The following is a 14,492-nucleotide window of genomic DNA, read 5'->3' on the forward strand; positions in this document are numbered from 1 at the left end:
TAGAGGTGAGCTTGAGGATCTGGGGCTGGTGGAGGGGAGGAGTTATGTGGTGAGACCTAGCAAACATGTGGTGGTGGCAGTCGTTTTTGGTTTGTGCTTGTGATCAGAGATGCTTGGAGTTGGGGTTCGTGCTGTTTTGGTACAGAGGGCTTCATTTCTGTGCCTGGAATGAATTACCCAGTTGTTCTCTGGCAGTGTGGAGGTGCCTGGGCATGTTTGCTTATGCTCCTTGTGATGCTGTGGGTCACTGTGCGGGCAGGATGGGAGCTCTTGCTGTCTGACCTGCCAACTTCTGGTGTAATAGTTCCTTTAGTTTGGCTCTCCCGGAGGCAGGATCAATCTGTTAGTGGTTAATACAGCTGATCTGCATATATTAAAAATGCAAAATAATTTTGAATAACTGTTTGCTACAGGTCAGTTAATTGTGTATTTAAGAGCACACTGAAGCAGTATGTGTAGGTGAAGACTTTGCTGCAGAGCAAGCTTGGGATTATGAAATCAGTGCTGGAAGTTCTTGCTTCCTGCAGGCTGAGGGGAGTGGGCATATTCTGCTGTCTTGCACTTGATCTGCCTCAAAACAGAAGGCTCTATGTCAAAGCAAAGAGTGTTGGGTCCAATCTTATTTTTGTGTAAGTGAAGGATGTGCTGCTTTTGTCCTTTTACAGTAGGCAAGATCTGCCAGTAAACGTACCTGCCTGGTGCCTGATGTTGCTCTTGCCAGTGCACTTCTGTGCAATGGTACTTGTGCCAAGGATTTGGACACTTGAGATTGCTGTTGCTCCTCCAGCCTCTGAATTACAGGGTCAATAAACACTTTGGCCAGTATTGGAAACAAACTGACCCTCTGGAATTGTCCCAAAACAAAGTGGGAAGTAAAGGGAAAAACCTCACCAGCTGGTGACCTTGCAGGCTGCTGTAGGCAGAGAAGTGTTCTCTGCAGTCACTTGGAGACAGGCTTGTCTTGTGCTTGTGGATAACCTGACAAGCTTTAGTCAAATGTGTGTAAAAAAAAAAAAAGGCTGTAAATGGGTGTCTGGGCATCCTGTGGGTCTGTTCGATGCTTGCACAGTGCAACTTTGTTCTGGACTAGTGAAATGACTGCTACCAGATGACTTCCAGTGCAGCTTAATCTCCTGGGTATTTGAAGGGCTTAGCACTGTGGACCAGGGGCTGATCTGGCCATGTGATCCTGTGCTGGCGCTGCAGAAATACCAGGGGAAGTGAATCGTTTGCTTCGAGGTATGGATCTATAGCCAGCATTGCTTGAAACGTGCCTAGTAAAATGGTATTGGAGGATATGCTGGCTACTCCTGAGCAGTTGCATAGTGAATATTAACTAATTCAGGTTAGTGGTGTGGTTAGTGCTGCACTTTGAAATCTACTGTTGTACTGAGCTGTTAAGACATTTTTTTGTCCCTTGGCACAGTGGTAGTCAGTGTTGTCTGATCTTGATGCACTGGAAGTGTAAGGGAGAAACAAACCTAAGTATTTTCCTGTATCTCCTTACAATGAGTTCATGAAAGAGTTTTTTTCTGGCTGCCTTGTTGAAATCTTAGCTGTAGCCCTTCGTATTCGGTTTATAATTTGGAATGGAAATGTTTCGTAATTAAGTTGCAGCTTACTTGCCCAAGTTAACATAGTTGATAAAGAAACTATCCCTGCCCACTAGAGCAGATTCATCCTGTGAAGATGTGTGTTAATTCTGGTTTTAGGTCTGGGCTTAAAGCTGGCACATCGATGTTAATTTGCAGTCATGTCTTCTAGACTTAGAAAGCTCTTCTTGGAGGAATGGGGGTATTCACCTGGTGATGAAATGAACCTGCTGCATGTAAATCTCTGCTTGGTCTGTCAGTTACGGTGGTATTTCTTAGGGATGTCTGGAGCAGAGGGTCTTGCCTGGTGTGGAGCTGCTGAGAGGTGGTGCCTTGATTGGAAACTGGGTGAATTTCCCTTCAGTGGTGTTAAACTGTGCTTGTGTTTCAGGCAATCATTGAGAAACTTCTATGGAAGACCTCTTGTAGGGCAAGTACAATGGGACTTGAATGTAAAAAAGGGAGGTTTCTTCTAGCAAACATTATTTCTGCTGCAGGGCAACCAAAGTTGTGTTTTCTGGGACATACTAAGCAGCTTTTCTTGTTCCTGATGTAGCAGTTGAGGCCAGTCTCGTGAGTGACTGCTGGCACAGGCACTCGTGTGGCTTGGGGACCAGGGTGGGAGCCCTGCTCAGCATTAGTTAACCCGACAGGAGGCTTTTAGCTTGTAGCGAATCCCTTGTGCAGTGGCACAAATGCTTGTGATGGCATGAGGAAAGAGGCTTGTTAGCTTCCCAAAGGATGCTGGACACCGCTGAGCCAGGGCTAGAAAGTGGCTGCCTTGGGTGCCCTCACTGTTAAGGCTGATGGGAACATGAGATCTTTCTCAGAAGGTGCCTCTGGGTTGTACAGGAGACTGATAAGTGTACAACCTGAGCTATCCTGGCCAGGCTAGCAGTTACTGGCTGTAAATATGTGGATGAGTCAGCATCTGCCAGTGCATCAGCAGTTCAGAGTTATTGGTCTACTTGCAGTCCCAGCCGTGTTTTGTTCGTGTCAGTCAGGACCTCTCGGTGGGTAATGAGGGCCTGAATGTAGCAGTTCTGCGAGCTTTCTTCTGTCTCTGGGTCAGGAAAGTGCATGAACTGCTTCTGTTGTTTAATGTGTTGCTAATGAGCATCTCCATGAAAAAGTTGGCACTGTCAGCAAGAATGGGAATCCTAGGACAGCCATGATCTGTAAATGGGGAGGTGCTTCAGCGCTTGGACCCTGGCCTAGGTTGTGGCAGTCTTGCAGAAATTCATACCTGATGGCTACAAGGCTGAGCAGCTGATTACTAAAATTCAGAATATAATGCAGCTAACTGCCCCCTGTGCTGGGCACATGGTTTAGAGCCTGAAGCAGGCTGTTGGAGCTGTTTGCTGTGCCTTTGTGTGAACAAGGTAAGGCTCTTGTGGGATCGGTGTCTTGCCTTCAGTGAGCCTGGCTTCTGGGTAGGTGACCAACAGAGCAGAGACACTTGATCTCATGCAGTGTCCTGTCACTGCTCCAAGGTAAATCACTTCTGAAGAATTCAAGAGCCTCTGGTGCCTTTACGCAGTGCAGGAACAACTTGTGTGTTGTAGTTAGGCTATATTATGAAACCTATAGCTTGGGCAGTCTTAATGAGCCTGGCGATCCACCCTTGATGTAGTAGCTATACCAGGTGAAAGGACTGTCTTTTTACAACTTAAACTCCTTTGGTGGGAGAGCTTGGGGAAGAGATTTTTATTCCAACAGGGGAAATACTTGTACTTTAATCTATTCATGGTCCCTCAAGCTTTTCAGTTGTCTTCCTTAGGTCAAACTAAATTTATCCTGGATTGGACTTGTGTTTAAGCAGCCCTTTTAGCATTAAGAGGCTTACACGTGGTGGAGAAGGGGTGGCAGAAGTTCGTGACCTTTCACTAATGCTATTGGGGAAACACGTGTGGAGACACCTTACTTTGTGTGATGAGGTGCGCAGCAAGACGGTGCTGAGAAGAGATCAGTACAGCAGCAGCCTGAGCAATGTGAGAGAACAAGCTTATTCAGCACTCCTGGCTTGACACAGTTGGAGAGTTATCCAGATCTGGGCAGAGCTGTGTGGCAGAAGGGACTGCCACTGGAGATTTAGCTTGCCATACCTAATGTTAAATCTCTGTAAAGATCAGTTTGCAGTTAATGATAATCCTTGGTGAACTTAGTTGCCTCATCAAAGTGATCTGAGTGGTCAGGCCTAGCCTGACCACCGCAGTAGTTCAGGGGCGCTTGCTCCAGGAGTTCCCCAAGCACTGGGCTTAGGTTGCTAGCCCAAACCAGAGGGCACAGTGCAGCAGTGTGGTGAAAGCTCTAATTGTAGAACCTGTCTGGTAGCTTCTGGGACAGGATCACATGGTGCTTCAAAACACCTACCTTTCAGGCTGATTCAGGCCTCTCTCTCTGAAGAAAGGCAAGACTTCCTCAGCAACGTTGTGTAGTGCAGATGCTAACATCTAGTGGCTTTTAGTGTGCTGTTGGAGATGGGAGAGAGTGTGGCCTTGATAGAGGCAGGAGTCAGCATCTGATGGTGCTGCTGGAGTGCTGCATGTTCTTGAGCAACTGCTTCACAGGGAATGTGGTTCTCCTCTCCCACATTCAAAGCTGATCTGCATGTTCATCACTGGTCTGAATAAGAATGTGAGCAAAGCCAGTTTCTTAAGGTAGCAGGTGGTTTGTTTGCCAGACTTTGAAGCTGGGACTTGCTGGGGAGAATGTGCTGCTACTGGATTTAGTTTTAAAAAAAAACAACACCTGAACCTTTTGAAATTATCATCCTGTTCTGTAGGCACAACTTCCAGCTTATTTAAGTAGAACAGTCAGTAAAGCTCCCTCTTCAGCTTTTGTATGCCCATTTACTCACCTGGCTAAGCTGACTGTCTTCAACTGAAGGTAATGCTGGCTTAAAACAAATAGATTTAAAAGGATTGCAGGTACCCCAAATGTCCCAGCAGCATTGATTTCTCTTTCATTAAGCTCTGTTCATTTGAGATGTAGCAGCCATTATTTTGCTATAAGTTGACAGTCCATTGTGTGAAGGAATGGGAGATGCTTAAATGACTTCCTGTGGATGGGAGTGGCTTAAGGTGCCAAGTTGAGTGTAAAGGCTGCTAGTTGTGGCCTGTCAGGTCCTAATGATTCTCAGTGGCTGCTTTATTTAAGGAAAACTGAAAGATAAATGCAAACCCAGACTAGCTGATGACTGAATTGGCTTCCTGTTTGCTCTCAACTGCAGTCAATGACCGAGCACTTGTTTAGCTGCCCAAAAAGTCCCCTCTGGTACTGTAAGTTCCTCTGTTTTCACTGCCCTGCAGCCATGAGGAAACATGCCAGACAGTGCTGGATGCAGTTGACCTGATGTGTGGGGTCTTGGATGAGGAGACAAAATGTTGTAAGCTGCAGAGACCCCAAAATGTAGCATGCTTGGAGTGCATGGGGTTAAGAGGGTGCCTGAGGCAGAGCAAGGCTGTTAGGAGGAGCTTACCTGGAGCTGGCAGCTGAGAACAATTCTGCTTGCCCCAAATAAATGCTCTATGCCCATGTTCACATGTCCACCATAGTGAAATTCAACACCCATGTCCCAAAAAGAGGTGCACATCTACTGCCTTTGGTTTGGCCTTTATAGTTCAAGTGTCACATTAACAAGTCTTTGCCTATGTTGCTTTTCTGTGCTGGAAAGTAGCTCTAGTAAATCACAGAATTGCAGAAAATGGGTTTCTTCGTCAGATCCACAAATGGAAGTGGATAATGGTGTTCTGCAAAGAGCAGGGACTTGGCCTAGAGCTGTCACACTCTGCAGCGGTTGCAAATTGGATGGCGTTGCTGAAGATCCAGCAGGTTTCCTGATGTACTCTGCTCTGTCGTTCAGGCTTTGGTGCTGTAATCCTGTGGTGGTCTCTTATGCTCTTGGAAGAGGTAGGTAGAGTGACAAGGCTAGTTGCAGTGCCCTCTTCCTTAGTTTCCTAAATAGTTGCTTGCCAGCTGCTCAAGTGTTTGTGGTTACTGGAATAAGGCAGGCTTCTTCATCTGGCTGTGAAATGGGTCAAGCAGCAGCAAATGTCTCCACTTGAGGAATTTTTCAGATTATAGGGAAGATGCTTAGTTGTGCATCAGGAAAACCTCGTGTAACTAGTAGGTTTATGCCTAACAAGAGCTTTCCTAAGCCCCTGATGATCCCCAGTGTATCTTAGGAATGCAATTGGCTCATCCTCTGAAAGCTTTCACTTGAGATTTGTTTCTTTTTTTGCAAAACATACTTGAGAAGCTTAATCTTTAGGGGTGCAATTCCTAGCCTTTAAAACTGGAGGTGTGAAGAGGTATGAAAGGCAAAACAATGCTTCTGCTGGGAGCTGCCTTCCCATTTGTGATTCCCAAGGCTGCCAAAATGCTGGCCTTGCCTCCTGCCTCTCTGGATTTGGTTTGGAAGCTCAGCCTTGGTTAGAGCTCCAGTCCACAAGGTTGCTGCACATGAAGGCAAGTCTGGTTTTGTCACTGAACAGAACTTACAGTTGAGTTGTGGTTGTCCTTCCCCTGCTTTGTATGCTCAGGGGCCTTGTTCATGGAGGGGCTTCCTCCGTATTCAGGCTCTGCTAGAAATTAGCATGAGGGAGCAAAGGGAGACATCTTCATGGCCACAGAGGTGGTAGGAGTGGGATCTACTTTGGGTCATGTTTACTTAACCATCCTGTTGCCTTCTTTCTCTGTATTTTCTCAGTTTTCAAGCTAAAACACATCTGCTGGATTTTCACCTGGCTTTGCAAGTGGCCTAGGTCTGGAAAGCTCAAACATCTGAATGTCTTTGTGTGTGAATGAACATTACCTTTCAAGACTAAGTCTGATGGCTCAGATGTTGCTGCTACAGGACAGGGACTGAATCGTGCTCAGCTCTCCCCATGCTACCTTAACCTGCCTGCCACAAACTGCCTGTGGTTCACAGCTCCTGGTGCCAGTCCCTGCTTGTTCTCTCCACACAGGCTTAGGCTGTAATTTTCTAAATATTCTCCTGTTTCAAATGCCTGGTTGGTGCAGCCACACTGCATACCAGACCAGGGGAATAAGCCAGGCTTAAAACTAACTCCCTGTGGCTTGGTTTTAACCGAATCGGCTCCCCAGCCCAGCTTCCTGTGTGGAAACTTAACTGCCTAAACTGGTGTAAGTGGGGAGGGAGTGCTGGGGTGGGGACGAGCAGCTGGGGCTGCAGCTTGTGTAAACTGTCTGGGCTAGTAGGCTCTAACTGCAGGTTAAGAGCTGAACTGTGTGGAGATGCTCACCTTTAAGAAGCCTTTGAAATGTCTTAAATGCAGTGGTAACATTTAAAGTCTGAAAAATGCAGCTTTCTGTCCAGGCAGTGGTGTGGAAAGCTGTCCAGCCTGCACTGCCGTGCGCCCTGGCTCCAGGGATCTCCTGGACAGACAGGAGGGTGTCATCCAGGAGAGCCACCTGCTCCAAGGCCGGCATGGGAGCGTTTCACTAAGGACTTCCTTCTCATGATGCTGTTGAAACCAAACCTAACCGGCTCAGGAGGCGGGAGCTCGGTCTCTCCCAGACGCTTGGGCACAAGCCCAGTGCAGCACGGCTCCCTCTGCCAGGATGGTTGGCTTCCAGTGGCAACTCCAGGGAAGAATCCAGGTTGGAAAGACTCATGCTGGTTCTTGGGGCTTGGGACAGTCTGCAGCAAAGCATTTGGGCTGGGTTGGGCTGTCACATTGCAAAGTAAAATTATTTAATATTTGGTAGACATTTACTTATGAATAACTTGAGGTTATGACTCTTTAGACTGAATTTTTGTAGGAAATTAATTCTTCCTGCCCCAGTATTGTTAGTTTTGTCTGCTATCAACAATTGATTGCTTTGTAACAAATTTCCAGGCTCTGAATTTGAAAATATTCTAGAAATCCATTTAAATTCTATTTTTTAACTCCGTGTTTTTCCTTGATGACCTGTATCAATCTTTCAGTGTGGCTGGGAGTGTTAAAGGGAAAGCAGGCTTGTGCTGGCTGTTTGCTTCAGATGGGAGAAGGTCTGATTAAAAAAATGCTGGTTATCTAAGCAAATTCTGCTCTGTGCTTCAGCAGTTATACCCATAACTGAATTGTGGGGAGCTTCTCTTTAATGTAGATTGAAGTCATCAGAGGGAAACATAGATCTCTTGAACTTGAATCTGATTTGGTTCAATTAAACAAAACCAGCATTATTTCCTAAGAAATGCAGATAGCTAGGGAAAATGTGGCTGGGTGCTGTGGAGTGAGTGCTTCCTGTTGCTGATAAATTTGTTCTGTGTTTTCTTTATTTCTTCAGTGATCGGTTTCATCCAAGATGTTGAATGAGGGACTCTGAGTGGGATTCAGTTTCTGCTGTCTGATATTCTCTGTGCCCATGCTTCCCAAAAGATGAAGCTCGGTGGGAATTAATCTTGAAGGTGGCATAAAACCTAGCAAGGTCCTGGTCCCCAGAGGGACGGTAGTCTCCTACTGCCAAGGATCTGGGCTAGAGCACACTTGTGCATTTTCATAAATGCAGAAATGTTACATATTCATATGGGCAAGTTATGGTTGCTGTGGGAACTGAGCAATGTGCCTTTATCCTCTCTTCCCTACAGCTGCATTATAAATGTTTTTTAGGGCCTGTCCAAAACAAGCAATCTGAAAACTATACTGGTAGAATTAATTCAGTGGAATACCCTGCTGAAGATGCAGTGTGATGCTTTTGGAGGAATATTTGCTGCTGTTACAGGTGCTTGATAGTAATGTGACTGATTTGGTACTACAGCTTATACTAGTACTACTAGGGGAGTAGGGAGAAAAAAAAGCCTGGTGGATGCTATCCTGGTGGAGTGCTGTGGAGGAGGCTGCAGCTGGGAAGGGGGAGGGTGGCAGGTTGCCAGCAGGTACTGTTTTAGCTGCTCTCATCCTGACTGCAGTGCTTCAGCCCCCTTGCTGTGATCTGGGAATGTCTGCGCTCCCCAAATCATCATGGGGTGAAGGTGAGGGTCCCACCTCCAGTGGCGGTGGCCTGTCTTGTGCAGGGTCCCTAACTGCCACCAGCCCTTGCCTAGGCTTTGCTGGGTCATGGGCAGCTGAGTGGCATGGCACAGGATGTGGATGTGGCAAAGGAGGCCAGGAATGCTGTCAGGCTGTCGGGGGTGGCCAGGCCACACGTGAGGGGTAACGTGACAGGCTGGAGCGGCTGCAGTGCCCTGCCGAAGAGCTGGAGTGGTGTGTGTGCGAGGTGTGCAGCTGATGGCACAGTGGGAGGGTGTGGGGGCAGTGAGAGGAGGAGCAGACAGCTGCTGCTGCTCAGGAGCTGGCTTATAAATGCCCTCTGACTCAGATTTTGGGTAACACAGCAGAGCATCTTGTGGTTTCATCAGCCCCCAGATCCCCGCATTAAACTGGAATTCTCAGACTATGAACCTGCTGCGTTTCCTTAGGCTGTTGGCACAGGCTTAAACCCAGGCAAGAATCTGCTGTCTCCCGTAGGCTTGTGAACACCCTGCAGGGGAGGGGAGAGCTGGGAGTGTGGAAGGGGGGACCAGGCAGGCAGAAGGTAAACAGGCCATGAAAAATTCCTGATGTGAAATGGGTCCTGCACTGCGGCCGGTCCTCTTGTTCCTGTACCAGTGTGATGAGCCTGCTCGGGCTGGACCTGGGATAATGGGCTTCTCTCTGGGTAGCGGGGTTGAAGGTTATCCTTGTTGCTCAGTGGTAAACAATGCAGAGTCAGTGAGGCACAGTGGCCAAGTTGAACCAAATAGATTATGCTAGCAGAATTGCGAAGCTTTGCATTGGGCTCTGAATTGGAGCCAGCAGCTGGAGTCTGTCCAGGACTAAAGTGTTTTTGGGTTTGGTGGGTGGAGGGAGGCGGGGACAGGAGAGCTGGGTAGCACTAAAACTGTCTGCTCTGTCGCTGCTGCTGTTCTCGTCGTTGCTGGGGGGATTGCTGCCTCGAGCCTGGCGTCTGCCGTGCTGTGTTGTGGAGCCCTGCTTTTGTGCTGCCTGCCTCCCTCGATTTGCTGGAGCTGCACCTCTCTCCTCCTGCCTGCTGTCTTGTCTTTCGGGGGGAAATCTTATCTTTCTTCTTACCTTTATTTTGTAAGAGCTGATGCAGTTCTCTTGCATGGCTCTCTGACGTCACTGTCAGCACAGTAAGCATCAGCAGCCTGGTCACATGCTGACCCAGTCAGTAATGCAGACGGGATAGGAAGGTGGAGGGGCTGAGGGGGGTGGGGGGCTGGCTTCTGGACATATGGTAGCCCTGCCTTTTGGGGTGCAACTGCTAGTTGCAGAAGCTGTGGCTTCAGAGCAGCACAAGACCTGGCTTGGGGCTTAAGGCTTTGGAAAACTCCTTTAAAAAGAAAAAAAGCAGCCCTGAACTCTCAAGCTTCTATTTGTTCTCAATCTGAGCAGACTTCCAGGACTCTGAAGAAGCAGTGGCAAGCAGGATGCTTTTCCCCACGTCCACGCAAGAGTCTTCCCGTGGCCTCCCAGACACCAACGATCTGTGCCTTGGCCTGCAGTCCCTCAACCTGACAGGGTGGGACAGACCCTGGAGCACCCAGGACTCTGATGCTGCAGCACAAACCAGCACACAGTCCGGTGAGTCTGCTGACAAATGCAGCAACAGTTGTTGGGTTTCTTTTATTTGTGGCCACTTTAAACCTAATGCGGAGTGATTTGCTTGTGTAATGGGGTGCTGGCAGTTACTGGTGGGGGCTTCTCAACCCGTAATGCTTGTGTAATGTGGCAGTTGAGTTGGGGAGGCTGTGGCTGGCTATGCCACAACCCCCTCTGCTCTGCTGTCAGTTCACTGCAGACAAGAAGTGCCCAGCCTTTTATTTTTCTTGGTGCTGTAATGCTGGTGGAGGAACAACCTTGCTGAGAGAGGAGGAATCCTCTCCCTGTGTTCAGAGGGAGTGGGTGGGGGATGTGGTGTCAGGAGACTGAACACGCTGGGTAGGAGTGAGGCTGAACTTTGCTCTGGCAGCCTGAGAAAATCCCCGGTGGCAGGTAGCTCTGCAGGCGAGGGTGTGTGGGCTTGCGGAGGGACACCCCCTCTGCCCTGCTGCGAAAGTCTGGGCAGCACCACTTGCTCCTGTGCTAGGGCAGTGTCACCTGCCGAACTCTGCCTGCCGGGTGTGGTAGGTGCAGCTGGCACCTGATTAACAACTTCAGCTGGCACCTCGCAGGCTGGGTGGAAGACTTGGAGGGATCCTTCTCCACTCCCACGTTCAACTAGAAATAGCGGTCTGTGCCTAGCAGTGGGCTGGAGGAGATGCAGTGGAATGGCTTCTTGCTTTAACTCTTTTGGTCCAGTGCAAACCGATGTGATTGGCAGGGTGTGGGCTTGCAGCTGTGCTGTGATGTTTGCTGTTCCCCCTCAATCCTCTCCAGTCTGGTTTTGCAGCTGGGATTGGTGGGGAGTTTTTGGAGTAGTGGGTGCTTTCCCTGGTGTGGTGCAGGGTTCGGTTAACTCTTGCAGAGGCACCAGCCTTCTCTAAGATTGCAGGAGAGGGGGCTGATGCATGCAGAAGCTTAATGCATCTTCTCAGCCTGGTGATGGAGCAGGGGGGTAAAACAGAGGGAAGAGTTCATTTCCCAGCCTTTGAGGGCTATAAAAGCCAGTTTCCCAAATGGTGGTGTGTTCATTCAAGTATCAGCCCATGGAAAGATCTAGTGCTTTGGCAGAGTTTGTACAAGTTCAGCCTGGTTGCTACAGAAACTCATCCCTTTATAGCAGCACGCTGCTGCTTTGTTAAAAGGGTAGTGCATCTCTGCGCAGACTTGGGTGACACAGGAGGCCCCAGGCGTAAAGTTGGTGCTGACAGGAATGTAGATAGCTTCTGGGGTGGCCTGGGTGGTGTGGTTTGTCCATGCAGATGTTGAGGGGGGCAAGGGGGTGCTATTGACCATCTCTGATGTCCAGGGGATGCTGCCCTTGGGATAGGAAGAGCTGCTGGGACGCAGCGCTGAATATTGCTGCAGGGGTTGTAAAACAAACAAACAAAAAATCACTTGTGGGGTTTGAAAGGACAGCTTCATCAGCACAGCATATTTGAGTTTCTACATCTAATTTCCACAAGACTTAGTGTGCAGGCTTGCGTGTGGGCCCTAGCACAGGCACTTACGTTGTCGGGCTGTGGTAGCTTTACTAAGCCTTGCTCTGCTCAAGTGCATGGTCCTATGGGCTTCCTGTAATGCACCAGGGAATACCACACACTAAGTATCTGTCCTCCTTTCATTGCCAGCTGAAACCTTCAAAGAGGGAGAAATAAAAGTTATTAGTGTGCAGTGGGCTGGTTGAGTGCCTTAGAGCTGTGCACTGAGCCCTTTATGGTTGTTAGCAGACTATGGGGCACTGAACCTGTGTTATGGGATTGTTAATGTACAGGGCACACTTAAAGCAGGCGACATCTATGCTGAATGGCTCTGCTGCTGGTAACAACCACCACACCTGGAGCTCGGAGCTCAGCTGCGGAACAAGGGCTGGCACGTGCTGAGGCGGCTGATCTGTGCGGATGTCCCAGCCCCACCTGATCTGCTGTAGCCATCTCCAGTGCTCTCTTGGCCGGCTTCCTGCCAGGCTGTCTTGGCAGAGGCGTGGATGTCTCTGCAGCGCTCCGGCAGGCAGGCGAGCAGTGCTTGCACAAGCCTGTGGCAGGATTTGCACCTTGCAGGTTGGGTGGTGGGGCTGAGTGGACTGTGGTTGTGAAGTTTGCTGTCCAAGGGTGGAGGGGCTTCTGGTTTCAGGAGGGAGAACCATTTGGTGACTTGAAGGTGCTCCAGTGACCTCCTTGCTTGCAGAGGTTGTATCTGGTGTCAGGTGCCCCTGGTGACTGCAGTGCATTGTGCTGGAGCTGCTGCCTGCCGCAGAGGCCTGGGAAGAGCAGTAGAAAGGATCTAACCTCAGGCACTGCCTTGGGCTCAGATGATCTGCACCCAGTGGGTGTTTGTGACAACTTGTGGTAACAGCAGCTGGAAGATGGCACTCAGTACTGTTTGGAGAGGCCCATTTTCTCACTCCGCACTCCTGGTATTCCCCTCAGTACATGAAGGGGGGATGGCTGGGGTGTAAAAACCAGCCCAAATGCAGCTGTGCTGCTTCCACAGAGGAGCCTCTGGCCTTCAGAGGCTGTGCAGAAGGCCTAGTGCCATAAGGCTGGGGGTGTCACGGATCTGAGACCACATTCTCAGTGTCACCTTCCCTTTCTGGGTGTGTGGCAGCTGGGCCACGAGTGCTCCTTCATCTGGGCTGCTGTTACTCGGTGCTCGAAGAGCTGTGGGGTTGGTATATGCTGGCTGGAGAAGTGAAAGGCTGATCTCTGTGCATGGCTGTTGTATTGCTTCAGCCTGCTCACTCCTTCCGTGTCTGCAGAGCCTCATCTTTTCCTCCTTTGTAAGGGCCCTGAAGTGGATATGGAGCATCTTGGGAGGGAAGATCTTGTAATTCAGGAGTGTCTTCTGAAAGGCTGTGGAACTCTTCTCTCTGTGTGGCAGAGGAATGTTCCCGTGTCTGAAAGCTGTATGGATCTGAGAGGCTGGCAGGTGCCAGTGCTTCCGAGTGGCCTAGCTGTGCTGTGATGGAAAGAGGGAGGACACAGAGGATGCTGTTGTGTCTGGGTGCTCCCAAGGCCTGGTGCTAAGGCCTGGGAGGCTGCAGCTGGCCTTGCCCCAAGGGCTGGGGTCTCCATCAGGGTGTCCTGAGAGCAGGTGAGGCTGCATCAGCACTGGGCTGTCTCTAGGGCCTGGGGAGGGATGGTGCTGCCAAGCAGAGCTGTTGTGCCGCTGGCGCCCAAGCTTTTGGAAGGTTCCAGCAGTGACTCAGCTGCGCAGACCCACAGGGAGGTGGCTGGAAGGGTGGAAATGCAAAAAAAAAAAAAAAAACCCCACACAAACCCCACAAACAAACAAAAAAACCCAACACAAACCTGAACAATCAGGCTAAAAATATTGCTGATGTGGTCCCCTGCAGTGCTTGTGCTTGAGTACAGATGAGCTGGGACCTCCTCTCCTGTCTGCATAGTCCCTGCCAGCGCAGAGCTTTCTCAACCCAGGGAAGGACCTTTGGCTACAAACCCTTCTGGTGTCCCCTTGTACTCCCAGGGCGGTGCCACTGTGCAGCTTGGTGCAGTGGGATCAGGTGCCTGCTGCTGGCCAGGGCTGTGCCAGAGGAGGCCAGAGAGCAGCGGGGCTGGTTTGTACACTCCAGTGCTGCCTATGTCACCCTTCTGAAAGGGCTGCTGAACTCCTTGCACCCAGACAAGGTTACTTGTAACTAGTTTTCCTTCTGGGTCCAGTGCTGTAAGGCAGTGAGGAAGTGGGCTTAGCCCTTGAGAGCGTGCCAGATGTGCTGCTAGTCCCTGAAGCTGGTGGCTGGAGAGAGCCTCTCCAGGAGGCAGCAGCTGCTGCAGGCTCGAGTTACCTGCATTTATTGGCTATAGAATTGAACTGCTGTCTCATAGCAGGAAAGGCATCTCAAACCCATTGCTGCCACTAGATCTGTCAGGCTGGAAATACTTCAGCAAGTCTCAGAAACCTGCTCTGTGGCCCATGGAGGGGCTTTTGCAGGAAGCTAGCCTTGAACACTTCCAGTCCTGCCATCCCTAGCTGTGTTTCTTGAGGCAGCATTTCTCCTTTCAAGTAGCCTCATAGTAGATGCATGCTTGTGTTGATATCTTCAAGTTCATTGCTCTGCAGAGACAAGAAGGGGTTAAGAGGCAGTGAGATGGGACTGCCCTTAATGGTACCCTTTACCTTTGCTGCCCTGTTCCTCAAGGAGTACAGGCAAATGGGGTCTTGATCCAATTTTTGCCTGGAGAATGGGTGACAGCAGTACACAAGCAGGTCTGTGTGCAGATTTTGGGTCTTCCTGGCTGGTTTTTAGCCTGCATGCCAGCTGCTTGGTCTG

The 14,492-nt window shown here is 49.7% G+C and overlaps 1 protein-coding gene across 6 annotated transcripts in view; it reads left to right on the forward strand.

Annotated features, from left to right (window-relative positions):
* The window catches only part of CPEB1 (cytoplasmic polyadenylation element binding protein 1), a 41,179-nt gene that overhangs the window by 5,782 nt on the left and 20,905 nt on the right, over positions 1-14,492 (forward strand). For 4 of the 6 annotated variants that reach the window (XM_086471442.1, XM_086471440.1, XM_086471441.1 and 1 more), the window contains one exon: positions 9,995-10,183. In XM_086471442.1, coding sequence (XP_086327568.1) covers positions 9,995-10,183 — 189 coding nt within the window. Of the gene's footprint in view, positions 1-9,991; positions 10,184-14,492 lie in introns of those variants that run through there. The other 2 variants (XM_009946383.2, XM_086471443.1) reach the window with 2 other exon arrangements.

Source organism: Leptosomus discolor, chromosome 11 (assembly GCF_034619465.1).
Source record: "Leptosomus discolor isolate bLepDis1 chromosome 11, bLepDis1.hap2, whole genome shotgun sequence".
Taxonomy (NCBI): Eukaryota; Metazoa; Chordata; class Aves; order Leptosomiformes; family Leptosomidae; genus Leptosomus; species Leptosomus discolor.